The sequence below is a fragment of the Mytilinidion resinicola genome (assembly GCF_010093595.1).
Source record: "Mytilinidion resinicola strain CBS 304.34 unplaced genomic scaffold BDZ99scaffold_7, whole genome shotgun sequence".
Lineage (NCBI taxonomy): Eukaryota > Fungi > Ascomycota > Dothideomycetes > Mytilinidiales > Mytilinidiaceae > Mytilinidion > Mytilinidion resinicola.
Window position 1 is genome coordinate 1,462,630 of NW_022985443.1, and position 26,474 is coordinate 1,489,103.

The 26,474-nt window shown below is 53.2% G+C and overlaps 8 protein-coding genes across 8 annotated transcripts; 6 read left to right on the plus strand and 2 right to left on the minus strand.

Annotated features, from left to right (window-relative positions):
- Nucleotides 1-353: 353 nt before the first annotated feature.
- On the plus strand, nt 354-5,958 carry BDZ99DRAFT_519076 (FH2-domain-containing protein; the record flags this gene model as incomplete). The annotated part of the gene is made up of 2 exons (XM_033725369.1): nt 354-5,087; nt 5,218-5,958. The coding sequence occupies 2 exons, from the start codon at nt 354-356 to the stop codon at nt 5,956-5,958; spliced, it is 5,475 nt and encodes a 1,824-aa protein (XP_033578796.1).
- Nucleotides 5,959-7,289: 1,331 nt separating this feature from the next.
- BDZ99DRAFT_440785 (class I glutamine amidotransferase-like protein) lies at nt 7,290-8,309 on the plus strand (the record flags this gene model as incomplete). The annotated part of the gene is made up of 4 exons (XM_033717733.1): nt 7,290-7,586; nt 7,641-7,756; nt 7,824-8,005; nt 8,104-8,309. 4 exons carry the CDS (start codon nt 7,290-7,292, stop codon nt 8,226-8,228), a joined length of 720 nt encoding a protein of 239 aa, XP_033578797.1. The 3' UTR covers nt 8,229-8,309.
- Nucleotides 8,310-8,697: 388 nt separating this feature from the next.
- Nucleotides 8,698-10,162, plus strand: BDZ99DRAFT_519078 (uncharacterized protein; the record flags this gene model as incomplete). The annotated part of the gene is made up of 2 exons (XM_033725370.1): nt 8,698-9,071; nt 9,130-10,162. 2 exons carry the CDS (start codon nt 8,698-8,700, stop codon nt 10,160-10,162), a joined length of 1,407 nt encoding a protein of 468 aa, XP_033578798.1.
- Nucleotides 10,163-10,198: 36 nt separating this feature from the next.
- On the minus strand, nt 10,199-11,459 carry BDZ99DRAFT_281592 (zinc-binding oxidoreductase-like protein CipB). Its single transcript, XM_033714004.1, has one exon. The coding sequence runs from the start codon at nt 11,315-11,317 to the stop codon at nt 10,235-10,237; it is 1,083 nt and encodes a 360-aa protein (XP_033578799.1). The 5' UTR covers nt 11,318-11,459; the 3' UTR covers nt 10,199-10,234.
- Nucleotides 11,460-12,572: 1,113 nt separating this feature from the next.
- Nucleotides 12,573-13,172, minus strand: BDZ99DRAFT_461811 (uncharacterized protein). Its single transcript, XM_033719702.1, has one exon. The coding sequence runs from the start codon at nt 12,977-12,979 to the stop codon at nt 12,698-12,700; it is 282 nt and encodes a 93-aa protein (XP_033578800.1). The 5' UTR covers nt 12,980-13,172; the 3' UTR covers nt 12,573-12,697.
- A 2,784-nt stretch (nt 13,173-15,956) lies between these two features.
- BDZ99DRAFT_487402 (uncharacterized protein) lies at nt 15,957-17,450 on the plus strand (the record flags this gene model as incomplete). Its single annotated transcript, XM_033722827.1, has 2 exons — nt 15,957-16,136; nt 16,461-17,450. 2 exons carry the CDS (start codon nt 15,957-15,959, stop codon nt 17,448-17,450), a joined length of 1,170 nt encoding a protein of 389 aa, XP_033578801.1.
- Nucleotides 17,451-18,459: 1,009 nt separating this feature from the next.
- BDZ99DRAFT_475341 (uncharacterized protein) lies at nt 18,460-20,067 on the plus strand (the record flags this gene model as incomplete). Its single annotated transcript, XM_033721979.1, has 1 exon — nt 18,460-20,067. One exon carries the CDS (start codon nt 18,460-18,462, stop codon nt 20,065-20,067), a length of 1,608 nt encoding a protein of 535 aa, XP_033578802.1.
- A 2,218-nt stretch (nt 20,068-22,285) lies between these two features.
- On the plus strand, nt 22,286-25,812 carry BDZ99DRAFT_519083 (uncharacterized protein; the record flags this gene model as incomplete). The annotated part of the gene is made up of 3 exons (XM_033725371.1): nt 22,286-23,161; nt 23,212-23,319; nt 23,368-25,812. 3 exons carry the CDS (start codon nt 22,286-22,288, stop codon nt 25,810-25,812), a joined length of 3,429 nt encoding a protein of 1,142 aa, XP_033578803.1.
- Nucleotides 25,813-26,474: the final 662 nt, after the last annotated feature.

Here is a 26,474-nt window from a genome sequence, read left to right on the forward strand (position 1 = left end):
AGACCACGCCAAACTCTTTGACACGCCCCCCGATGTGCTGATGCGCCCGCAAAGCCTGGATCCTGTCTGCGCTCACGGCGCGCGCTGACCGACCACCGTCACCGTTCACGGCCGGGGGACACCTTTGTCGATTTCTCCGAGTCCGTGTTATTGACGATTGACGACTGCTGCCCGCTATACCACCTTCACCCCTCAACGCATAAGGCTGTATCAGCCAGGTCGGAATCGTGGCTCACATATCCTAGAAGGCCCGCCCAGGGCATTGCAGCAACTCCAATTCAAGCCGCGTGAGAGACGCCTCGGACCGCCCGCCGCTGCCACCACCGGCGCCGATATACACCACATCCTGTGCCATGCCTTCGAACGCGCCGCAGGATGGCAAGTCGAGGCAATCATCGGGCGGGAAGGGCTTTTTTGGCAAGAGACTGCACAAGGAGAAGCAGCCCGCAGCCGAAGGACATCTCTATCCCAGCGCCCCAAGCCAACCCCCCAGCCAGCCCGGCTCGCAATCCTCGAGACATTCGCATAGGGCCTCAGTTGCATCGATAGAGCGGCCAATATCCATGGGGCCGGATTCGTCGGGGCTCTCTATGACAGCAGGCGTCATAACCTCGATTCCCTATGACAACATGATGGACAGTCGTTCACCCGTTCCCGTGGAGTATCTACCCAATGACGACCCAAGAGCCGCCCGACGAGCAGAGCCTCTGCCACACCATCTGAACAAGGGAGGAGGAGACTTTCACCAATACCCTGTATTTGATCCCTCTCGTCCTCCTACCAATGGCTCGTCTAGCTCAGGTCCACCTCGACCACCGCCGCATGGGTCCGGCACTACCATAACCACCAGCCAGCCTGGCGATCGAGGAGTTTCGGTGCAACAATGGGGGTCCGCGGGCCGGGGGAGTACCGCCAACGGATCCAACAGCCAGCATAATCTGCAGTCGTACCAATCCTACGTAACCGACTCGTCGAACAACACCACGCGCACGTCCTCGGATCAGGCCAGCATTTACTCTACCGATTCAAAGCACCGCGACCATCGCCTCTCTAACATGTTTTCGTATTCTGATAACCGCTCGCAAAGCACCTTCTCCACGCTTGGTCTCGACAACCAAACCCTCCTCCCTACCGCCGGTGCTATGGGCATACACATGAACGCGAAAGGATCACACCAACATCTCTCGTCCAACCACCCGTCCGCCTTTTCATCGACCGCGTCGTTTGCACCGGAGAGCTTCAACCTGCAAAGACCACCAGACCATGTTATAGAGAAAGAGTTCATGAACTTGATGGTAAAACGCGGCTGGAAAAGCTTACCGGAGCAGGCTAGACGGCAGATGGAAGCGTACAAGATTGACAAGAAGTGGACCCTCGTGTATCAAGATAAACTTGCTGAATACCAACACGAGCAAAAGAAGAGGCAGACGCAACGTACAACATACACTGGATCTGATGCAATGGGAGGCATACTTAGCCGCGCAGAAGAAGAGGGAAGCCCCGAGTGGTATGTGCGGAGAGTCATGGACAATTCAATCTCAGCGAAGCAACTCCAGAGTCTTTCTGTTAGTCTAAGAACACAGCCGATTGCATGGGTCAAGGCGTTTGTAGAAGCACAGGGCCAAATTGCACTCACGAATGTGTTGGGCAAGATCAACCGCAGACAAGGCCAGGGCCCAGCGCCACCGATGAGGGATCAATCATCGCCGGATAAGGACCTGGATAGGGAGTACGACATCGTCAAGTGTTTGAAAGCGCTCATGAACAACAAATATGGCGCCGATAATGCCCTCTCGCACTCGCAGATTGTCATGGCCTTGGCTGGATCATTAATATCGCCACGCCTAAATACACGGAGGCTGGTTTCTGAAGTTCTCACCTTTTTATGTCACTGGGCAGACGGTCAGGGGCACATGAAGGTGCTCCAAGCGCTGGACCACCTGAAAACGCAGCAAAACGAGAATGGCCGATTCGATGCATGGATGCGGATTGTGGAGGTCACGATCGATGGTCGTGGAAAGATGGGATCCTTGGTCGGCGCCTCAGACGAAGTCCGCAGCGGTGGCATTGGAATGGAGAACCTTCTCATGGAATACGCTGTCGCTTCAATGTTCCTCATCAACATGATTGTCGACGCTCCTGAAAGGGAGCTTCAATTACGGATGCATATACGATCACAATTCAGGACATGTGGCATCCAGCGTATTTTGACCAAGATGGAAGGGTTTCAATACGAGGTCATCGACAAGCAGATTGAGCGTTACAGGACAAACGAAGCTATCGACTATGAAGATTTCCTTGATACGGAGAAGAACTCGATGGTCGATAGCGTTGAGGGCGAGGTCAAAGATATGAACGACCCTTCGCAGATTATCGATGCTATTATGAGCAAGATTCAGGGCAGCAAGACCGAAGACTACTTTGTCTCCGCACTGCAGCATCTTCTCCTGATACGGGATAACGAAGGGGAAGAACGGTTACGCATGTTCCAGCTTGTCGAATCTATGTTAAGCTATGTGGCCATGGACCGCCGGCTACCAGATATGGACCTCAAACAGAGTCTTAATTTCTCCGTTCAGAGTCTGTTGGATAGATTATATACCGATAGCGAAGCTCGCCAAACGCACCATGAGGCTCTCGAGGCTCGTCAAATCGCAGACTCGGCCATTGCGGAACGCGATGAAATGAAAGCACAGCTCGAGCTTGGTGCTGATGGTGTCGTGGCAAAATTACAACGACAGCTCGAAGAGCAGGCGTCCATTATCGAGTTGCGAGGCAGGCAAGTTGAAGCCATGAAGGCTGAATTAGCTGAAATTCAACGGATACGGGCACAAGAATTGCAACGCAATGAGCTAGAGACTCGCGAGCTCTATCTCATGCTTCGCGATGCTCAAGATATTGCTGCGTCTGCTTCGAAGAAGGGTGGCAAAGAAGCCCTCGGCGCCACCGATCCTACTCAAATGCAAGGTATTCTGGACCGTGAGAAGATGATGGGCAGACTCGAAATCCAGCTGCAAAGGGCGAAGACGCAAGCACAGCTTGAGGGCAAGAACATGAACCAAGTCACGCCGTCCGAGAAGCTTCGAGAACTCAGAGAACGGATGGAGGGCGAGAGTAGTGGACAAGCTCAGGATTACAGCCACTTTAGCAACGCATATATGGGTTCTGTCACACGCCAGAAAAGTGCCATGCCAAGGAGGAAGCCAATCGGTGGAGACTCCTCGGTCGAAGAAGATGGCAGGATGCCTGAAGTCAACGAGGATGAGGAGGATGCGGTCATCGAAAAACCGAGACTTGTGGAAATGAGAAGGCCGAAGATGAACCCACAACAAGCTACTGGCCTCCTCGGCGAGATCGCCAACAAGGTCAAGAGATATGATGAGAGTGACGATGAGGAAGGGGATGGTGTCACGACCGGTCCTTCGCATCCAAGTCTCGAGTCCGACCCCCAGACGCCTGCGGATGCCGATAAGGCTGATGAGATACCACCCAAAACAGATGCTTCAGCGATACCTCCACCTCCTCCTCCACCCCCTGGGATGCTTGGGTTTCCCGCTGGTCCTCCCGGAATACCTCCCCCCCCGCCTATGCCCGGATCTAATAATAATGCTAATATCCCCCCTCCTCCACCTCCACCTCCTGGAATGCTGGGCTTCCCTGGTGGCCCTCCTGGTATTCCACCTCCACCACCAATGCCTGGTATGGGCATTCCCCCTCCACCACCAATGCCCGGTATGGGTATCCCGCCTCCTCCGCCAATGCCTGGTCAGATGGACGGCTCTATGCCTCCTCCTCCGCCACCTGGAGGGTTTGTTCCTGGCGCACCGCCAATGCCAGGTGCAAGGCGTGGTGGGTTCATGCCACACCAGAACCAGTTCAACGCCGCGCCATCAATTGGTCTTTCAGTTGCGCGTCCGAAGAAGAAGCTCAAGGCTCTCCATTGGGAGAAGGTCGATGCACCACAAACCACCATTTGGGCCAACCACGCGCCGACGCATGAAGAGAAGGAGGAGAAGTACCGTGAACTGAGCAATAAGGGTGTTCTTGACGAAGTTGAGAAGCTGTTTTTGGCGAAAGAGATTAAGGCCATTGGCAAGAAGACCTCCAAGAAGGACGAGAAGAAGCAGATTATATCCCGCGATCTCATGCAAAATTTCCAGATCAGCATGTCCAAATTCAGCACACTGTCTGTTGATGAGATCGTGCGTAGTATCATTCACTGCGACAAGGAACTGCTGGACAACACCGTCGTCATGGAGTTCATGCAAAAGCCCGACTTCTGTGACATCCCTGATAACACTGCCAAGCTCATGGCACCGTATTCTAAAGACTGGTCTGGTCCGAATGCTGTGGACAGCAAGAGAGAGCAGGATCCGAACGAGTTGACGCGCGAGGACCAGATCTATCTCTACACTGCTTTCGAGCTGCATCACTACTGGAAGAGTAGGATGAGGGCGCTTACACTCACTCGTACTTTCGAAGCCGACTACGATGAGATTGCAAGGAAATTGCAAGAGGTCGTCCGGGTCTCGGAATCATTGCGCGACTCGACATCTTTGATATCGGTTCTAGGGCTTATCCTTGACATTGGTAACTTCATGAACGACGCCAACAAGCAAGCCAACGGTTTCAAGCTCTCTACGCTATCTAGGTTAGGTATGCTAAAGGACGACAAGAACGAGAGCACATTCGCCGATGTAGTCGAGCGTGTTGTCAGGAACCAGTATCCAGGCTGGGAAGGCTTCGCGGAGGAGATTGGCGGCGTCATCACTGCCCAAAAACTCAACGTCGAACAGCTCCAGCTCGACGCTAAGAAGTACATCGACACCATCAAGAACGTGCAGATGTCGCTTGACTCTGGCAACTTGTCTGACCCAAGCAAATTCCATCCCGAGGATAGGGTGAGCATTGTCGTGCAAAGAAGCATGAAGGATGCGAGGAGGAAAGCGGAGCAGATGCAGTTGTTCCTTGAGGAGATGACCAAGACATATGACGATATCATGGCGTTCTATGGCGAGGATCCGACAGATGACAATGCGCGGAGAGACTTCTTTGCGAAGTTGGCGGCGTTCGTTCAAGAGTGGAAGGTTGGTACTTCCTTTTTCTTCATCTTCTCATATCCTTGCGCAAGTTGGAGGAGGACAAGGTCAGGGTTTCTAGCGTTCATGAGTGGGAGGAAGCATCCAAATGTGTTTTTGAAGCTTACCCCGTGCACAGAAATCCCGCGAAAAGAACATCGCTCTCGAAGACCAACACCGCAGGAACGAAGCCTCCATGCGCCGCAAGCAAATCAACCCGGCGCTCGCCAACACGGCCACGGCCTCCTCTGCAGACGGCACGCCCCCCTCCCCAGCCTCCACCGGCGCCATGGACACCCTCCTCGAGAAGCTCCGCGCCGCCGCCCCGCAGGCCCGCGACCAGCGCGACCGCCGCCGGCGCGCCCGCCTCAAGGACCGACACCAGGTACGGGTTGCCTCGGGCCAAAAGATCCCAGACGTCGGCCCTGGCTCCGACGACGGCGGCGACGCCGAGCCAAGCAATGTTGGTCTGCTGAGCCCCAAGTCGGAGGGTGACTCGGACGGGCCTACCCTCGTCAGCCCGACAGATGCTGAGCAAGACGTTGCGGACCGTGCGGCGAGTATGCTGCAGGGCCTCCGCGGCGACGGGGACGATGGTGTCGCGCGCGATGACAGTCTGAGAGTCCGACGACGACGAGAGAGCGCAGATACTGAGCGGAACCAGAGGAGAAGGAGACGGCAAGCGGCTGGGAGTAGTGATGATAGAGCTGGCGTGGCTAGCCCGCCTCCGATTATGGAAGAGGGAGAGGATGGGGAGGGCGCGGGGAGTCGGGACCGTGATAGCGGTGGGAGTGGGGGAAGTGCACCTGTCACGATTATTCATCCGCCTAGTCCGGAGCAGGAGGGGCGGCGGTTGCCTACTCCCCCTGGAGACTCATGAAAGCTGGATTGCGAGAGAAGGGAAGGGGAGGACATATGAACATGCTCGAGGTAAGCTCGCGTACGCTCTGTTGTCGCTGCAGCACCGGCGTTCTTCTTTCAAAGCTGTTGGGGTCTGGGGAGGATGGGAGGAGGTGATTGATGGGGTGATTGGCTAGTCTGTATAGATTAACTATCTGGCTGGCTGGATGGAACGAAACTACTCTTGTTGGGTGGAGTGGTTGGCATAGCTGTTTGATCGAGATCGCTGGATGAATAAGTGGCTTTAAACGATGGATGGATGCGACAGACGAGGAACAGGCTTGGAGTTGTTATCTGTGCATATTTGCCAACAGGAAGGACTGATTCTTCGACTTTAATATGGCTTTGTTCCTTTCTCTCTTCTTTCTTCATGAGAGATACTCGGGTGTTTCTCTTGCCCGTCGCATGTCTCGGGCTTGTTTGCAGCCCCGAGATGGGCTTTTGCATAGCGCGCGATTCTTTGTGTGTACTTTTACTTGCGCAGGACTTATGGCGTTTGGTGTTTGGATGGACTGTTCATTGGGGTGGGTTGAGGAGAGACAGTACCATTTTAATATCTTTCTTCAGGATCTCCGAGGTGCTGCGTCAATAGTGATACTGTATTCTCCGCTTTTGCACGCTTAACACCACTGCAAGGAGGGCCTCAACTGGCAAGTGGTTCATCGGTCAACATGTGGCTTAGTTTCGACAGCTTTGATCTTTACATGCTGATTGGATGTTTGAGTAAAGTGAACTCTGTAGATTTCAATTCTAACCCGCGGAGTTAAGACAGTTACAAAGAAGCGAATGCATCGGATTACTACTGACATCGTGATACAAAGTGTGCGGCCGAATGCATCAGCCACACCTGCATTCGGCCGCACTCTTTGTATTCAGCTGCTTTGTCATGGCAGCACCTTTATACTTCGATTCGTCTACTTTGAAACAGGCTTAATCTGTAAGCGTGAAGCACCTGAGGACTTTACAGGGGAGGTTGCAATACTTGGCGTTGTAGCCAATCAGCCTTGCTATCCGGGTAAGGGTGGAGCATATACCCTGTCCGCCCTGTTCGTCGTGCCGCCCTATTCATCGCTGCATCCAAAACTCGCTTAGACAACTCCTCTGTTAGTAATCTTAGTGTGCGTGGAAAGATAGAGATGTAGCAGCGGGGTTATGGTGAGGTTGATATATAAATGCGGTATTTGCTGTCAATATTTGAAGAATCACCCTACTACTGAAATACCCTTCAAACCTTCCTCAATCTGACTCTGATCAACAAGACTTATATCCAAAAATCTTCCAACTAATTGCACGGTATTAAATACTCTCAACATGTCTCCTCTCCCACGCCGCGCCATCATCGCAGTCACTTCTGCCACCGCTCCTCTCCATAATGGCAACCCAACAGGTCTCTTCATCAGCGAAGCTCTCCACCCTTTCCAAGACTTCAAAGCCGCTGGATTCGAAGTAGACCTCGTGTCTGAGAAAGGCACATATGTCCCCGATTGGTTGAGTCAAACACCGGACTTCTTACATGGTGATGACAAGAAGCAATGGGAGGATCTGAGCGGCGAGTTCCGGCAGAAACTGGATAATATGCCCGCCGTGAACACTATTGATGGGTCAAAGGTATGAGAAGCCGCCGAGATTGAAATGAGGAGTATGCTTACGCATGATTGACAGTATGGCATCTTCTACGCTAGCGCAGGCCATGCGGCGCTGATTGACTACCCGCATGCGAAAGGCCTACAGAAGATTGCGACGGATGTGTGGGTGCAGGGTGGTGTTGTGTCTGCTGTGTATGTTCCCTGTTCCTCTTTCGATTAGGGTTGCCATCGGAGGTTTTGGCTGATATGTTCCGCCTAGCTGCCACGGTGAAGCAATCTTTCCCGGCGTCATCGACCCGGAGACCGGCAAGTCCATCATTGCGGGCAAGACAATCACGGGCTTCACAACTCAAGGCGAGTATGACATGCACATTATGGAGCCCATCCGAAGCTGGGGCGAGCCTCTGATCGATGAGTGGGCGGAGAAGCTGGGTGCCAAGTGTACGTTATTTCCCTTCTTGCCAAATATGCTTGATCATGACTTTGGAGCTGTGGCTACCAATTGAAAGAGACGTCTACTAACCCTTTACCCGATACAGACGTTCGAGCCGACGGCGTCTGGGACGACTTTCATATCGTCGATGGGAGGGTTGTGACTGGCATGAACCCACAGAGCGCGCACAGTACGGCAAAGGCCGCATTGGAAGTTTTTGAGAAGCTCTGAGCGAAGAAAGGGAAAGGACAAGGAACGATGGCTTCGTTGGTTCTGACATGATATTTGCTTTCTAGGAATTAGGTACCTAGCAAGAATGAGCGTATTATAGCTATGCTTTGATCATTGCACCACTTCCCAACTTGAAGATATAGTGCCTAGGTTATGTAGTCAGACTACCATGAAGGCAATTCGTTCTCTTCGGACGCGTGCACCCAGGTAATGATTGATGATAACAGAGAGTTCTGACGCTACATCTGGCTGAATGCTTACCGCTTTGTCTAGCATTGCGACCTCTCTAGGAGGCGCCATATTAGAACAGCTTGACGTTTATTCATTATAAAGACTTCAATGGCGCGAAAGTACGTAGAATATGAAGTGGTTAGAATGCAGTGTCGTTAAGTACGCGACGGATATTTCCGAGACCGCGTCCCCCGAGGTCAGGGTCTCACAATTCCGATCCTCAACACTACCTTCCATCATGCGATGGCCTTTTAGGCTGCCACCACAATGCCTACTAATCAGAACCAAGCCAAAGGACCTTGGAAATCGCGCATTTCTTCCACGAACTCCCTCTCGAAACCTTCAATCGATCTCATCGGGTGCCGAATTCGAGGCGCGTCTTCTAGAACGTCTCATCGAGCCCTGTGAAGACCGCGCTGCTGCGAATAACGAACTGCGATGGCTTAAGGAACACGCGCAAAAGACTGCGCCAGGAGATGTGGAGACGCAGCATGCATTGTTGAATCGCTTTGTGGATGAGAGGTCGACGGGCAAGCCATTGCAATATATTCTGGGTACAGAGTACTTCGGAGATCTCGAGCTGGAATGTCGCCCTGGGGTTCTTATTCCAAGGTAAAGAAGCCGGAAATCTCTGGTTTAGAATACAAGCTAATGGATATCATGCTTTAAGGCAAGAAACCGCCGCCTCTATCTCCTATCTTGTCCACCTTCTCAGCCTAGCACCCGAGCTTCCGCGCCGTCTACGAGTTCTTGACCTATGCACAGGATCTGGATGTATTCCGCTTTTGTTTCAGCATGAACTCGCCAAAGCGCGACCAGATATACAACTCCGATTGCTTGGCGTAGATATCTCTCTAGAGGCCCTCCAACTGGCCCAGGACAACAGAAGTCGTTTGCTCGAAACCGCCCGTTTGCAGCTCCCAAATGTGGACGAAGAGCAGAAATTGTCCCATCCAACAGGTCCAAAATACGATACCCCTCGACGGTCGCTCGACATATTGAACACGACTGAATTCATACAGGCAGATGTGCTCGCCGAAGATTATTTGACCCACGATCCTGCAAAACCAGAATCGGATGTCCCGAGTCTTGAAGCAGCTCTACGTCTCCAATCAACCATACGCCTCGGCGAGAGACGGCGCAGAAGTACTTTTTACGAACCCAGACCGAAAATATGGAAGGTTATCATTTGTAACCCGCCATACATCTCACCAAATGAATTCTTGCACACGACTAGCCGCTCTGTTCGTGATTTCGAGCCCAAGCTAGCATTGGTTCCGCCGGTGAATTCCCAGGGACCACACACGGACCAAGGCGACACGTTCTATCCACGACTTCTGAAAATTGCCGACTCGCACCAAGCGATTGTGGTGTTGTTCGAGGTTGCGGACATGGCCCAGGCTCTCAGGGTCGCGCAGATGGCTAAAAGCTATCAAATAGTACAGGATGAGAGCGCCCCTGCGAACAAGTATTGGCGTGATTGGCTTCGATCCGCCCACCGATGGGATCACATAGAAATCTGGCGTGACCAACCTGATCAGGCAAGCGATAATGGGACACCTGAAGTAATTGACGGCTTTGATGTCGTCGGCCGTGGTAACGGCCGCTCTGTCGTCTGCTGGAAGTACGCGGCAAGGAGGTGGTTCGGTAATGGACAGCCCATCTCAACCCAAATTGCAGAATTAAAGGCCCAGGCTACGTGAAGTATGGATTATTCAATTGGCATTAGACTTCACAGAGTGGTCTAATCCAACCCATTAAGCCCCAAGGCAACCCTAAATTTCGACTAGGAGCTTCTCGGAACTTATACCACCCTTCATCAGTTCATCCAGCGCCTCGTTGGCTGATCCCAAACCACCTTTAACAACTCTGGCCTTTGGACTCGGCACGAGCTCTCCTGACGCGAGCTTCCCCTTCAGCCAGTCGTGGAATACGAAACGAAACTGCTCCTTTCTTGCCTCCAGCGGCTCCGGATTCAACACAAACTTCGCCTCCACCCCCTCCACCTTGGGCGAATTCTCATCCATGCGCGCCGCCATCGCAACTTTCCCCGTCTCCACGACCTTCAATGCCTTGACCACATCCAACGTCTCCTTGAAGTTCTGCGGCGTAGCATGATACGCCACATCAATGCTCAACCCATCCTCCTTTGCCGCCCGCACAATCTCCTCCACCACCCCCGCGTTCTTGTAGTCAAACACCCTACTCGCCCCCAAACTCTTCACATACGCGTGGTTCTTCTCGCTCGCCGTCGCATACACCACAAAGCCAAACATGCGCGCTACCTGGACGGCCACGCTCCCAACACTCCCCGAACCACCCCAAACGAGCAGCCCTTTCTTGTCTGCCGGCGTGTACTTCGTTTCCCGCGGCAAGCCAACCGTGCTCCACCCGGCCCACGTCGTGCTCACAGCCATCGGCAACATCGCCGCGTCCTGGAAACTGACCGCATCTGGAATTGGCGCCGCGTTCTCAGCCGGCACGAGCACGCGCGTCTGCAGCGCGCCGTAGTCTGGGTTTCCCTGCTCGAAGAAGGCGGTCGCGAAGGCGGTCACGCGGGTCCCTGGCAGAGGCGCAGAGGCGGGGACGGCGGAGCCGGCGCTGAGGACGACGCCCGCGATGTCGGAGCCGAGGATGGCGGGGTAGGAGGAGATGAAGAGGCCGTAGGCGCGCTGGTAGCAGTCGACGGGGTTGAAGGCGACGGCGTGCACGGCAATGAGAAGCTCGTTGGGTCCCGGGATTGGGGTTGGGCGGTGGCAGAGGGTTAGGGGGCTACCCTTTGAGAGGAGCATTGCGGCGAGGTGCTGGCCTTCTGGGATGGGGGTGGAGCTGGAGGTAACTTCGGAGTAGGATGCCATGGTGAGTGATGTGGGTGTTGTTGGAGTTGGATATCGGAAGGGTGAGGGGGCAGTGGTCGATGTAGGCAAGAGGCTGCGAGAGGAGTGGTTGATATATGCTCAAAAGCTAAGGGAAAATGACTATATATATACCAAATGATAGTCGCAGGACTTAACCCCTCCCAAACCCCGGCCACCATCCAATGCCTCAAGCCACCATAATCGACTCCTCGGACCCGAAGCATTTCAGCCCAAACATCTTCCAGGCATCATCCAGAGTATACCTGCAGCTGAAGCTCCGGGATCAAGTCTGCACAACAAGCTCCAACTCTCCGCCCACTCCACCTACACAATGCGGAATACGAAACGAGGCTAGAGGCCCTTCGTGGATATACGAAGCTGAGTTAGCAGCATACCGGCGCGACCTTTTTGTTTCCCCGATGTCGTAACATACTTTCGCTAGAGCAAGGGATTCGGCGCTACGTTTCTCGCCGTAATCCGTTCGTCTTGAGAGTGGTGACGGTGGTGTTTGCGGGGTTAGCGGGATTAACGCCGGGTCACGTGGCTTTGGTGCTGGATCGCAGGGTGTGGTTGGCTGTAATGGCTTGTCATTGTACATATGCCGTGCATGAGGTAGGCTCGGGAGCTGAGTGTTTGTTTCAGCAGGATGGGTTTGCGTCACGTTAATGATCTGGAGATGTAGAGGAGGATTCTCAGACGGTGATGACCCTCTAGATTCTCAAAAGTAACGACTACAAGGTACAAGCGCTGGACAAGAAGAAAAATCGTGAAAACCATCACAAGCCGACTTCGACCTGGGGCTCGACGCCAGAACCTTCAACCTCAATACCACGGGGTGAGCGCTGTGCGCAAGTGCACGGCGGCAGTAAGCTTGGTGGCATCATACTCATCACACTACAAGGTTCTTTTTTCTCTTGTTGAGCGCACGCTCTTCTCGAGTGCCGCTGCTCCCTTTCCTACTGCCAGTGCAGTCCGGCTTGTTGCAGCCAAGCTCAGTGCTTCCATTGAAGATTCCCAGTGTTGAGCGTTTCCAAAGTCAGACCGCAGAGATGAACATCGATATCGGGCAAGCCGAGAGATTGCCGAAGGCGCAGCTTGTCTCGTAGTCTGCAAATGAGGGCCTCCATATGGGCTAAAAAAGCAGGACCATGGGGACGGATACCCACAAAGTTTTAACGGATCAGGTGTATGCAGATCAAGTGAGCTTTGCATCCCTGCCGCAATTCTAGAATAATCCAAGAACAATTGGCAAAAGTTCGGCAGCGCTACGATAGGATTTAGACTCGAGTCGAAACGCGTTGCAAATAACGAGGAGAACGGCGCAGCGCCATTTGCCGGGCCAGCGGGAAATACTAGAGCTGGCATGAGCGTTCCAACATGCTATGCTCGGGCAGCCGTTTCGGTAGTGAGGTCTATAGGAATCCTGCGCGAGGAAAAATTCAGGCTAGGCCAGCTCCTGAAGTGTAGAATGCGAAGTTGCTCTGAGGCGGAAGCTAGAAAGGGGTTCGTTGTAAGTTTTTCGACCTCTGACACCAGCCATGTCTCCTGAGCGGACCAAAAGTCAGGATCGATGACGAAGTGGTTCTGCTCGAAGAAGAACTTCGCTGCCTCTACTTTGATCTGGCGACAAGTACGTAGGAGGTTGGCGGGGCTGTAAGCCATTTGGTAATAGGCTCTTTATTTCTCTTTTGAAACGGCGCCAAAGCTCATCAAGATGGCGGTTGGTTATGGCCAATGGGGTCAGCATGACTCCGCTTGCGCCTCTTGTAACGACTGCAAAGGAGTACATCAGCTCCCGGAGCTCCAAAGGAAGTTCGAAGAATCTCTTGAAATCAGGCTAAGGTGTCATCCCAACGAAGGTGATTGACCGAATCTAGATCTTAGATTCAAAGCAATAGACGATATGAAGAAGCCGGGTCATTTAGCTTATGTATGAGATGACGCTTGATTACCTGCTTACATTAAGTGCTAGGAAATCTGCAGTAAGCTTGCCAGTAGCAAGCAGACAAACGTCAGGATGATTCGATCAGTAGGAACATCTACCACTGTATGTGCGTAGGAGTAAGATGAATAATAAAAGCGGAAGCAAAACAGACGCAGATGCAGAGAACCGGGCTGATACGAAGATCGGCATGCCAATATCTCATCAATTCCGCTGAAAAGTCGTTGAAAGATCTGCTGAACTCTATTCACCAAGTGCCGTGCATTCTGCACGTGTGCAATCAAGCAAGCTCCAATGCTCCCACTCATGAGCATCGTTTAGCCGGCTCAAGGGAGTGCCGCAAAAATGGACATCGACACTCGGCAAACCTCGAGCTTCTCGTGCCTGGAATGTCTCTCGGACTCGGCCCAAGACCACGTCAACCAGGTTGGTAACGGTGACCCCTTTGGGTCGCGCTATTATCCTTTCTAGCGTTTTTTCCAAGGTAAGGTAGGACGTGTAGAGCCTGCGCAAGTTCGGTAGCGCGGCGATGCGACAGAGGAATGATCCCCACGAATCCAAAAAGCTAATCTTTCGGTCATTTCGGCCGACTAATGGCGCTCGAACGAAATCTAATGTATTCTGAGGAAAGGATAGAGGTCCAAGTTGTGATCCTATTCCTTCCTCGTGGATGGCAGCTTCGTCGGAGATATCAGGGAAAAGGTTATACGATCCTGGGATCCACCATGTTGTGCAACGAAGGCTCGTAAGCTGGTCAGAAGCGTAGGCGGGTATAGGTCGTCGAATTGAGTTTTCTTCTAACAGGGAGCCAAGGCTAGAGTAGTGACGATCCGAGCGCGCAAATACATGGAGGTAGAAGCGAGGGTTTGTGACGAAGATATTCTCTTGGTAAAACACTTCTTCCGCTTCGGTGTTGACCTGACGAGAGACACAAAGCAGGCTGACGTTGATGCTTGGTGAAAGAGCTGTGAATTCAGGCCACTTCGTCGGATCCTCCTGAAGGAGGCCTACAACCTCTCTCTTACATCGGCGAAAGCACAGCTGCAACTTGAGAGCTAGAGCTGGTTGGCGGCCCCCATTTTCGTGTCTAGCTACAACTGCGTAGGAGTACACGAGGTCAGGAAGTTCCCGGGGGAGTTTGAAGAACCCTTTGGCGGGGAGGTTGGACGTGCTTGGGCTTTCGTCCATCTCGTCTTGGTCCATATCTTGTTACGACCAAGTCTACCTGGTGGCAAATGCTGTTCGGTATATGCTTCCCTTCCGCTGATGGAGCAGGACGTGGTAATCGAATGAGAGTGCTGCTGAGGCGTGTATGATTGCCGTGTTACTGCGATACTACGCACGGCGTGATACAGCGGTCGAAGTTCTGGAGCTTCAAGGAACAAGAGACAGATGGTGGGTGGAGTCACAAGATGGATTGAGACCCGGGCAGGCAACGTTGATGGACGTGGTGGTGGTGGTGCTTTCATTAAGCCTGTGTTGGGGCCAGACGGGGCGGTGAGAAACAGGTTATTTTGACTAGCTCGTATTAGCGCTAGGTATTTTACCTTTTGAGGCTGTAGTATGCCCCTATTTGTCTCTATCCCGCCAATATGCCTCTCGCTCTGAGATTTTCACCTTCAAATCTCCTATCAGCTAGCGATCTGAAGTAAAGGGTCCTGCGCATCGCATGTAAGATCGAAGTTGACTTACTGGAGCTTCTATGCCGTAGCTGCAGTATTTACCTACTTCACTACTCGAGGATTTCAACCAATCACAATGCCGGAGGACCTTGCACAAGACCTTACCTAATATCCCGCGTCAAAACAGAAGTCTTTCCGGTGCGTTGTATTGAATATAGTTAGATGTCGACTGTCGTGGTATACGAAAAGCAGCACATGCGGCCAATCGAAGAAGTGGCGCGGAGTCTTCAGCATGCCTAGGCAGCTTGAGTGCTTCTTGCTGCAGATTCTACACGCCGTGACTTTAGCCTGCGGGCCTGCCTAGCAATTTGATTTAATCAACGCTTGTGTGCCTATGACATGCTCTGTTCCCTGCGTTTCTGCATGTAAGCCCAGATACCACGGCTCCTGGGCCGCCTTCCAGGATAGTCGACCCCCTGACTTCCCCATACTATTCCTGTCCGTGGATCGGTTGCCGAAGCACTTGCGACGCTTTCATCACTTCGTCATACGCCGCACAGCTGGGCTGGAGGAACACTCGCCGCACCTAGTACCGCTGGCTAGGCCCGTGGGCAAAATAGCACGCCAGACTCGCGATAGACCATCTCCTCGATTGCGCAAATGCTTCAGAACAGTCCAGCCCCAACTCCACCTCAGCATTGCTGCCAAAAGAGCCCCCCGACGGCCGCCGAATGACGGCCGTTGAGGGGCGGGATGGACTCCCGGACGGGGATAGCTCATCGGCCCCATAGTCTGCGACAGGCCTGCACCGCGGTAAGATTTGTCGCGCGACGCCACTTGACGCCTCTTCTCTCGTAATGCGGAGAAGACGGCTCGTGCTGTTTCGAGGGCTGATGGAGAGACACCTCTCGCCATCACACACAGCTCGGTCCAGCGCCTGCTTCATAACCTGCCTGGCTTCGCAGTATCTCTGTCGTCCGCCTGCCGCCTTCTTCGTCATGCCCAGCCAGTTCCCCAAAGAGGCGATGCTCTTCCTTTGACATCATCCCACTCATAAAATTCTTACGCGTCGACTATGAGTCCGATTCCACGAGAACTGGCGCCCGTCTTCCTCGCGAAGCGTCGTGTCGGACGCCCTACCAATCCCGATGGCCTCGTTCTCGAAGCATGGTCCCAGGGCTACATGGTGGGATCGCTCATCATAATGGCTTGCATCACCATTGCGAACATGCGGAAGGGCGTGATACTGCATAAGGTGTGTATTTGAACCTGATTCGAAGCGCGTTGTCGCATATGGCTCCCGAATTGTAGCTAATATAAGAAATTGATATAGCTCATTTTACTTGAAGTACGTATTTCCAAGAAACGTCGTTGTCAAAAGTGCTTCGGTGCATTTTACACCCAAGCTCCACCTTCCCACCGCGGCTAGATCTTGCATGCCAGTTCAACATCCCTCCATCATACACTCTATCATCCTGAAAAGTCAGGGGCGCTGCGGACCATTACATATCTAGACTTTTCTATCTTACAATGGTTGCGCTACCCACACTTGAATTTTCGCACTGACATAGCATCATAGCTCGTCCTAGGTATCTGGCAAGGCTTCTGGATATTCTTCCACGACCCAATTGCCGGTTGGTGGCTCTCCTGCGGCGCCATATTTCTCAACGCCTCCTGGGTACTACACAACGTAATTGCTTGGATGAAAATAAAGCCCTTTCTATCAAGGCCTGCCAGCATTCTCTTCATCACCACCATCATCCTTTCCATACCCTACTGGGTTCTCGAAATTTACGCCAATTTCGCATACTTCCATAACATCAATACCCTGTTCCTTAAGACGAGACCATGGGAGGCTCTGTGTCGCGACCCCTGGTGGATATTGACGACGATTGTCCTCTTCTACAACATCAAAGTCCGATACGAGCTTAGGATTGCCGACATTATTCGCATATCTCCTCGATTTGGCGTCATGATGGGTGCAATGGTTGTCAGCATAGCATTCATCATCATCGACGTCTGCTCCGTCACCGACGCTCTCAAGTCCTCGCTTCCTGTTGGAATAAATCCATTCTGGAAATTGGCTTTCGTCTTTAAGTGCCTTACTGATTCCGTGGTCCTGGACGACTTCAAAACTGCTCTGGACAGGCTAAGAGCCTTCAAAATCAGTCGCATGGGTAGCTTCTCCGTGGACACCAGCGATCGGCGCACAAGAGGAGATGGCCAATTGGAACATGCATGGGAACAACAAGCAAGTCGTCCGGGCGGGATCCTACACGTGCCAAGTCCAGATGGCGATTACCTCCAACATGATCAGTTTCCTGGACTCAAAGATGGAATAAAGCATGTGGAGGCCGTGCCGCATGCGCCCGAGCCAGCGCACATGGAGTCTGCAGGAAACAATGACCCATATCTGCCCTCGAGAACGCGCCGCGATAGTTGGGTCCAACTACACGATATCGGCCATCTGACGGAAGAAAGTGATTATGCACGCGTTGTGAAGGAGATGTCGACCGATTCCAACGCAGTACCTCCCACCCAGAAGAATTTCTCCAGGCCTTCTCCTTAGGGAGTTGACTCTCGGGTGCGATCGCGCGAACGGTGCCTGTACTTGCCGTCGGGCCAATAGGTCTAGTCTAAATGCAGTGCGACGTTTCACAGGAGCGGTTGTACTAAGTACCACTGCCGATCATCATGCCAGGTACCGGGTGCCAATTGGATCGGGTCGAAGACAAATCGCGAGGCCTACTTCCAGTCATATCTACGCTAGACATCACCAGGAGCTAGCCCAGGGACTACATATTTGCACCTGACCGCCAGAATCCCAACTGGAAATATCTGTTTCTGAGAACCGCTTTGGTGTAACGGCAACAGGTCCATTCGGATTCACTTGACATGACCAAACGCCATGTAGCCGAATACGGGATATTGTGCCCTTTCACATGGCGTTGCGCGGTGAGATCGGAGCACATCGTCCGACCAATTCTCAGCTAGCTAGCTCGAAAGAAAACGCCACTGCGTTAGAAAACAAGGCAACGTAAACTATGCGGCTGTTTTCCGATCCATCGAAGTAGGCGGACTACCTGCCGAAGGCACTCTGTGTATACTTCCCAGTTACTATTACGGGAGCCTCATCAAGATTCCAGGAAATAGAACGAGCTATAAGACCGCTCTGATCAAGCTCCGAACCGCCTCGAGACCACAGACGGTGTCATCTCCGCTGGAAAAAGGAGATGTTCTAGTAATTTCTCGAACTCACAGGTGAATGGAGACGGACTGGTGAAGGAGTGGAAGTAACATGCTCGGCGCAAAAGGATGTAGATCTGGACTCTGGGAGTCATTCCGCCTTATAAACTGGTCGGGTGAATGCAATCCTCGCTTCTGTTTTCACCCTCCGGCGCGCCAAGCCAAAACGCGTCTACCGCGTCAGGAGGTCGCCTATCACAAGCTCTTTTATTCAACAACACACGCCAACTACCACCCCGGCATCATCTCACTACTGATGTACAGTCATTGCCATCTCGGGGAAAACGCATCAACACCAGAACACTCCCACACGCTCAGGATCGTTAGTGAAGATGGGCGGGTCTAGCAGGTCCCCGGCAGTTCGAAATGGCAGGACTGGCCGTTTCCAGCAGTCTCCAGGAAAGATCAAGCGTCCAGATCTAGGCGGCGATAAAATGGGGGTCGGTGCCTGCGGGAACGCCATCAGCATGGATATCTCACCTCACAACACGCCTTTGGAAGAATCTGATCAGCAGGCACGTGGCACGCGTCCTGGACTCCTATCAGATGCGGATACCGGCTATGCAGGGGAAGACGTGCCGAAGGCAGCAGAGTCGCCCGATGTCTCGGCCATCTTGCAAACCCACGATCCCGGCATCAACATGGCCCAAAACAACGTGGTTGTTGGATCGTCGCTCGCGCCTTCCCCACGTGGCGGAGATCCAGAGGTACACTCTCTTTTCAAAACCACATCGCTTCCTGCCATAGTCAATGATGAAGGTCCGTCGTCGTCGATGCAGACTCTCGATATGCAACCCCTGATCTCAAGTCCCTACCAAGCTGGTCTGCGCAATCGCCTTAGCAACCAATCTTTGGGTAGCTCCATCAACTACGGAACGAAAGGTTTAACTAATCAACGCCTGAGTCTAGACGAAGTACGGATCGCAAATCGAAACAAAAGAGGCGGTATTCCGATTTCTGAGAACGGGCAGGTCACTGCAGCCCTACTACGGAAGCAAGTCGAAGCATTCGCAGCCACCCAGCCTGCTGTCCACCGGAACGAAGGAGAGGTCCGGAATAATCGCGATGTGCAGCCGCTTGAGTCTGGTCCTATCAGTGACTCCGGTCTCCAGGTAGCAACATCCATGCCAGCTCCAGCGACTATTGGTCCTACAAGCGGCACTACGACCGGCACTGCGTGTGCCACTGACACGGATGAGTCCTCAGATAGCAAGGATGAAGGCTGCTTCACCAACTACAGTGAGGAAGACTCCTTTACCTGGATCGAAACACACCACTACAACATCTCCCGCGCCCTCGTATCTGGAGATCCCATAACCAATTTTCCCATGATCTCGAAGCACAAACTAGCACTGTGGAATATGAACCACACACCTACGCACAAGCCGGGCTGTCGCTTTGGTCGAATTCTTCTCCCAGCGCCACCTTCACCACCACCGAAGTCAGGATTTACCATGCGAAAAGCACTTCGTGATTCTGACCCCGAGCAGTCTGAGATTGATGACGCCGTGTGGGACTACTTCGACGCCATGACACGGGAAGACAAGCTTGGTATGATTGATGAAGTCAATCTCCTACTCACTGCGCTGCGATGGTCAATGAGTCTGGTGGACCTCAGCCAGACCATTATGCGGCGCTTCACCGTCTTTGCTGTTAACCGGCGTCCAGATTTTGTTGAGACGCACAAGTGGTTCTTATTGCACACGTGGCTTGAGCGGCAGCACGGCAGCACGGCACAGCAGATCTGGGAGAAGCCGAATATCGAGGCGGGATGGGACGTGCTAGTGCCTGCGGGGATTCCGTCCTGGGGCGGTACAGATCTGCCGAGCTGCGAGCGTACCTTGCGCTCTTTCTCCCCACATCCAGCTGATGAGGTGCCGAACGTGGCGTGGGGACGGACGAAAGGATTCAAGAGCGATTTGAGGAGGGACCAGATCTGAGTCGAGGTATATGGGTCCGACTACAGATATGAAGCTTAGGTTCTTTCCCTGCATCTTGACTCTCAGCAAGTGCTGCTTGGGGGAGAGGGCTGCATGTGCAGAATCGGGATGGGGCGGCTGTGCTTTTGGCTTGGTGCTTGCATTGAGCAACGGTAAACATGCATAGCGGGCATACGGTGTTGTGCGAGTCTAGCCTGTGCTATTGGGGCGTTTACGAGCATACTGCTGCGGCGGGTAATGTCTAACTTGGAGATGTCTGATGAATGAATGAATGATTGAGTTTCAATCAATGGATGGTTTCATGCTTAAGTGAGACAACCCTGAAGACGTCACCTACATGGTTTTGATGAGCCTTGAAACCATCTTCCTGCTGTAGAATGATCTATTGTTCTTGAAGTATAGATTGAACATATGGAGGGATTGAAGGAGCTAACGATATGAAACGAAGGATGAGTCCGGGCTGTAATATTAGCTGGTCACCAACCACACGGGGCATGAAAAAGGTGGCGCTCCAATTCTACAACAAGCACTGTGTCTCGTGTGTATACCTGTCTGCCACGGCTTAGGGTGCTTTAATGCATTTTCAGGAATCCAAACGAGATAGAAACTCCTCAACCTGAAAACTCGTTAAAGCACTCCAAGCAGTGGCACACAGGTGCATACACGAGACAACACGAGACAAGTGCTTGAGGAGTGCGCCACTTTTTCCAGACCCAGTGTGCCATCTGCAACCCCTGCTAATTACGGAGACGCTGGGTGCTGGGTAGTATTCATGATGAAGGCGCTAAGCCGTCAGATTCATCAAGTGCTGAATGGATCACGATGGCCTATCGCAAGACAGCACATGGTTTTACATCGGCGCCTTTGAAGAGATTCAAGACTCGAGCCGGGGCGTCGCGGCATGACGAAAATCTCAGATCTTCGTGCGCGTTATTCTACCCACGGTCCAGGCTAGGACAAACCCGGTTATGCAGGAGGATGGGGCATGCATCCGAGGTCAGCATCTGAGGATTTTGAGCGGGCGTCGGACTCAGCTGTACTGTAAGCACTGTCTAAGAGAAGGACATCTCAGCTTCGCAGCCAGTAGAGGCGCCTTGGGCCGCGTGCCATGATTAGACCAGCAGCGTTGCGGCCAGTTTGCGGAGCGATTTGCTCGGCCGCTGGCCATTATAGGGTTTTGGAAGGGGGCTCCCGAATGTGGCTAGCGCCGATTTGCTGGAGCACCCATTGCTAGAATCCATGGATTCTCTCAGCATCACTCTGCAAGACACCAAGCCCTTCACACCCCGTGTCCCGTGTGTTGGCCTCATCGGCTGCTGCATATTTCTTTGCTTGAGTGGCACTCCTTGCCGTGCTGTCGTCTTTGCAATCCCGCTCCCGCCTTCCGGCTCTCCTGCGGGCATTTTATTGCTTCTTGTCCTCTTCACCAGCCACCCGCTCGATCGGGCATTACCCACGACCCCGTCTTTGAAAATCGCGGCATGTACAGCCCGGTAATCTACGGATCCTGATCTTTGACGACCGTCACTTGGGAAGGGTTTTGTGCATTCCGTCTCAAGCCAGTTCACTTCGGGGAGCACGGTCTTGACGGCACTGACGGAAAGCCTCACCCAAGTCTGTCTTGATTGGTGAGTATACTTCTGTTCCACGCCATTTGCCAGTCCAATCCTGCTTTCGCGCACGGCATTGCTATTGATCCTATTGATTCCATTGATATCAACCGCTCCGCCATTGCTGCGCCTGCTTATAGAGCCATCATCCTGATCTCAGCAGCTGACGCTGTTGGCAGCGAGAGAGTACAGATCACCGACTATTCTACACGTTCCCGACATTACACAGCATAAGGCGAGAGTTCCTCGACAATCACGGTACGTTCTACTCGCGACGGCAACTATCCGCACGCTGCAGCTTCATTGTTTTTGCCGCGCATTATCATGATCACGAGGGGCTAATAATGCGCTTTGTCTAGCCGTCAGGATGAAACGACGACGGGGTTCGCTCAAGGCCGATCCCACGACGCCGCCGGCCTCGAAGACAGGTACGCTTCTGCCCCGTGGTGCTTTCATTCATCTTCGAGAATTTTCACTGACCATGACGGCAATTACTAGCCACATCTCCGGGGGCAGGCCTGACAGGGAGGCTAAGACGCTCTAGTAAGCGAGGAAATCATAGTACACCTGCGAAACCAAGCAGACTGCTCCCATCCGGACCCTTTTCGATGACCACGAGAAGGGCTGCGTCGAATGCCACCAACTCCCGGGCGGGATCCGTTGCGAGCGCAAACAGCCCGGTCCAGCAGCCAGACGCTCCCGTCGACGACGAGACTGAGCGTGTCGCCAAGCGCGCCCGTCTGTCAACAGAGCCCATTTCGCCCCCGAATCAGATTCCGTCGCCCGCCAGCTCAGGGCAACAGGATGCTGTCGCATCGAAACCAGCGTCGCGCGCCAGCTCGCAGGCTTCCAAGACGTCGCGCAAACGCGCGCGAAACTCGGAAGCCTCCGACGCCAATGGTGAGACGAACGGCATCAATCTAGAGAAAAACGACAGCGACCAGTCTGAGAAGCGCCCGGCCTTCGCCCGTCGCCAGAAGCGAGCGAAAGTCGCATCAAAAGAAACGCCTGTTGAGTCGACCGAAAATGCGCCCGTGATCACGGACGAAGCCTCGACAGCATCGCGGTCACCCGAGCCGAGTCTGGAGAACGCCATCACCCAACCACTCAAGAACGAAATTCCATCAGCGAGCCAAGAGCCGGTCAAGGTGCCCAAACGGCTTCCTGGACGCCGACGGCAGCCTCACGCTGATGTCAGTATTGAAGCAGATCTTCGCCGCCAGCTTCAGCTCAAAACAGCCTATCGCGCGATCGTCAAAGCGCTAAAACCTGTGCTTGGCGAATTAGCTCAAAGAACCCTGACTGGCTTAGAAGACGACCCCGAGTACCACAAACAAAGCGACGACTACCACCTTGTCGCCCAGGAGCTGCTACGGTACAAGAAACAAAGAATAGCTGTCGTCGACAACAAGAAAAGACTAGCAGCCGAAGAATTAGAGCGCAGGAAGACCGCCGAGGAGCATATCCAGAGAGAGCAATTTGCAGTATGTATACTTACCATTCCCCTTTCTTGCCGTGCTTAACATCGTACTAGATTCGATTCCGTATTCTCCAAGAGGACCTATTGCTCCAGTGCCAGCATCGCTTGCTGCAACTGGAACGCGAGCATAAGGGCTTAGATGGCACTGGGACTGACGATGAAGTGAGCCGTGGATCGCTCGTGTTACACGACTCTGCTAACGATAAGCAGGATGCCGTTGTGGTTCCGAGGCATGGGGCCCAGTACCCCCATAAGTTGACGGGCCTGCTGCCCGCAAAATCCGAATCTCGCAGCAGAGTGTACATCGAGACTGAAGAGATGTGGAAGCAAGCCGAGGTTCGATTTAATCTTGACAAGGCCCGCAAAGCCTTCGTAAGTCAGAATGAAGATGCTGATGATGCAATCGAAAATCTTCCCGGAGGATTCGCGGCTTACGCTGGCTTGTCTGGCAATGATCGAGAGCTTGCTACAGCGAGCTACAATGTCGATACGCTTGCCGATGCTGCGATGCAATTGGAGCAAACTGCAGCGGACCAAGCGGAGGCCGAGGTCAACCCCATCGAGGAGGCAACCGCATTACTCTTGCTTGCAGACCTCTCTGCACAGCTACCTCCTGCTCCTGGAACTCCTCCCAATCGAAACGAGCCGCTCAAACCAGCTGCTGCCGCACCAATGACAACGCCGGCTAGGAAGATAATCATTCCTCCTGCATCACCCTTTGGACCTCCCTCGGCTACGTCTACTGCCATGTCACTAGAGACTGCAGAAAGCAGCCCAGTTATGCAGCCAGAACAGTTACCGAGCTCGTCACGCCCTACTCTATTTGCGGATGTTAACGGTACTCCAATCCCGACTGTATCCCAAGAAGCGGCAAGGGATGATGCGCCTGCAAAGTCTTCGAACAAGATAACCGACCTCCTTAATGACGATGCCGAGGTTTCTAGAAGCGGGTTGAGAGGGCGTATGAAGCCCGCAGCATGGACATATGTTGGTGTACCAACATCAAACCTAGTCATCAACGGCACCTACCAAGTTCCCACTCAAACTCAAGCGATTGATTCTCACCCTGCTCAGTTGAACGGAAGCTTGAGGGGTGGAGACGATCGAAATGTCGAACCGATTCCTGAACAGCGATATCCCCAGAATCCAGAGCGCAAGCCGGCTCCATATGAACCCATTCGCCCACGGGAGAAGTCGCCACCTCATGGGTTCTGGTCGAATGACACTATGAGCAGGCGTAGAAACTCGAGACATCTTTCACCGGATAGAACACCATTGACCCGCATCAGACAGATGCTAGATTCGTCTCGACAGCAAGCTCCGGACAGGAGAGCCGAGAGGGGCGATAACGAGAGCACGAGTCAACGACCACTATCAAGCTCTAACACAGCACGCCCCAGAGACGACTTTTGGTCTAATTTCCCTCGTGCGGAGTCGGAACTAAGAGTCAAGCGGTCTGACAGCGAGACTGCGTCCGAAAACTCAAACTCCCGTCGAGGCAGCTCGGACAGGACTCACATGAGGCCTCCACCTACTCGTAGCGAGAGTATGACCCAACCCGCTGCAACCCAGCCATCCAATGTGGACAACGGCTCTGCAAAACCGCCCATCCACTGGAGATTCGCGCACTACAATTCGCCGGAGCCAGATAAGAAGGCCGAGCGGGCTGGTAGCGACAGCGCCTCTCAAACTGTCCGCAGAGGCAGTTTGGACAAAACTCACATGGGACCTCCGCCTTCTCGCCTCAGCATCCCTCACGAGCGGACCGCAAGTGGATCCCGCCTTCCATCCTCCGGCCACAACAGCGCGCCATCTCCTTCAACTGGGCAGTTCTCGTTCTCGCAATCTCCAGTTGACCAACAAGGACATCCTGGACCGCACACTCGACCAAACTCTACAGAGCAGCATGGATATCGGCCGCCATGGGAGGATGGTCGCCGAGCCAGTGCTCCACAACAACACCCACCACCTATTTCTCCATATGGCCCACCGCCTCAAGGATATCCTCCTGATTACAATGGTCAGGCCAGAGCACCTCCACAGAGTGGTCCACCGCTTCCTCCCTTCGTTCAGACCGCGCAGGCGCCACCGCCTTACAACTACAGATTTGCGCATTACGATTCGCAAGGTCCGCCACAGAACCAGTATCCCACACCAGTCAGTGGCAGCTATGGTCCTCCACCTCCCCAGCCTCCTACACATCAGAGCCCCTACCCCCCTCAACAGCCTCCACAGCACAACCCTGCGTACAGCGGTCCACCGTCGTTCAGCATGTACCAACCTCACCAGCCGCCCCAGCCCTATCAATCTCAACCACCGCCACACCACCAACAGGCGCCACCACCTCATCAGTCACCGTACCCTCCACTCAAATATGCTGGCTCTCAGTACGGTGGCCAGCCCATTCTTCCCGCAAACATGGACCCCCGCAATTCGCAGTCTACGCCTCCTCAGCCGTATGGCCAACCACCACACCTACCAGCATTTTCTCAACAACCGCCGCACAAGCCGCAGTTTGAGCACACTACTGGGCCGGGTCCGCAGCACGGCCAACCGCAAGAGTACCAGCCGAAACGCAGGCCGCGAAATTACGTTGGTATTGCTGGATCCGAGTTCAGGACGTATACCGGCCCAAACCAGAAGCGGAGGCCGTAAGCTGGTAACCTAAGGCTTACAGTGAACACTATATATACTGATTTCCTTTTTTACCGTCTCCGGGTGGTCAACTCTCGTTTTCTTCTGGGTCAGACTTTGGATCGGCGACCTGGATACTTGCGTGCTCTGTATACTACTGATTGTTTGTTTGTCCTTTCTTAATTTTGGGCCATGGCGGGCCTATGTATTTGGCCAGGGCTGGTGCATCTGCTTAAATTGCATGGAGTTGGGAGCTGTCTTTCTATCACTTTGCCTTTTTGCTATTCGAACAAAGTTTCTCTAATTTTCTTACCTCTGTGCTTCTCATTCTCTGTGTTTTTGCGCAAGTCTGTTGCTGGCCCTGCGTGTGGCCTTGTTGCTTTGGGTTTCCATGGGGTGGGCTTTTATAAGCTGGGCTTGCTTGGTGGTGGGCGGTGCTGATACCCTGGAGTGGATGTATCATAGGGCAATGTCATTGGTTTTCAAGTTTTACTGAAATTGGACGTATAGTGAGTTTCTGTTTGCGTGATGCTTGAAGTAATGGCTCCCCACAGATCTGTGTAGACCAATCTACCGCCGTCTAAAATAGGTAGCATGGCGGGTCTACCGCTTGTTCATGATAACGGACTCCAGTCTTGTTTAGAAAATTGAAAACCTGTTACGGCGCTTCAAAACCAATTACA

Excerpts from the sequence above, each read along its gene's own strand:
- BDZ99DRAFT_281592 (XM_033714004.1), bottom strand. The coding sequence starts at position 11,317 with ATGGCATCCTACTCCGAAGTTACCTCCAGCTCCACCCCCATCCCAGAA.
- BDZ99DRAFT_461811 (XM_033719702.1), bottom strand. The coding sequence starts at position 12,979 with ATGGCTTACAGCCCCGCCAACCTCCTACGTACTTGTCGCCAGATCAAA.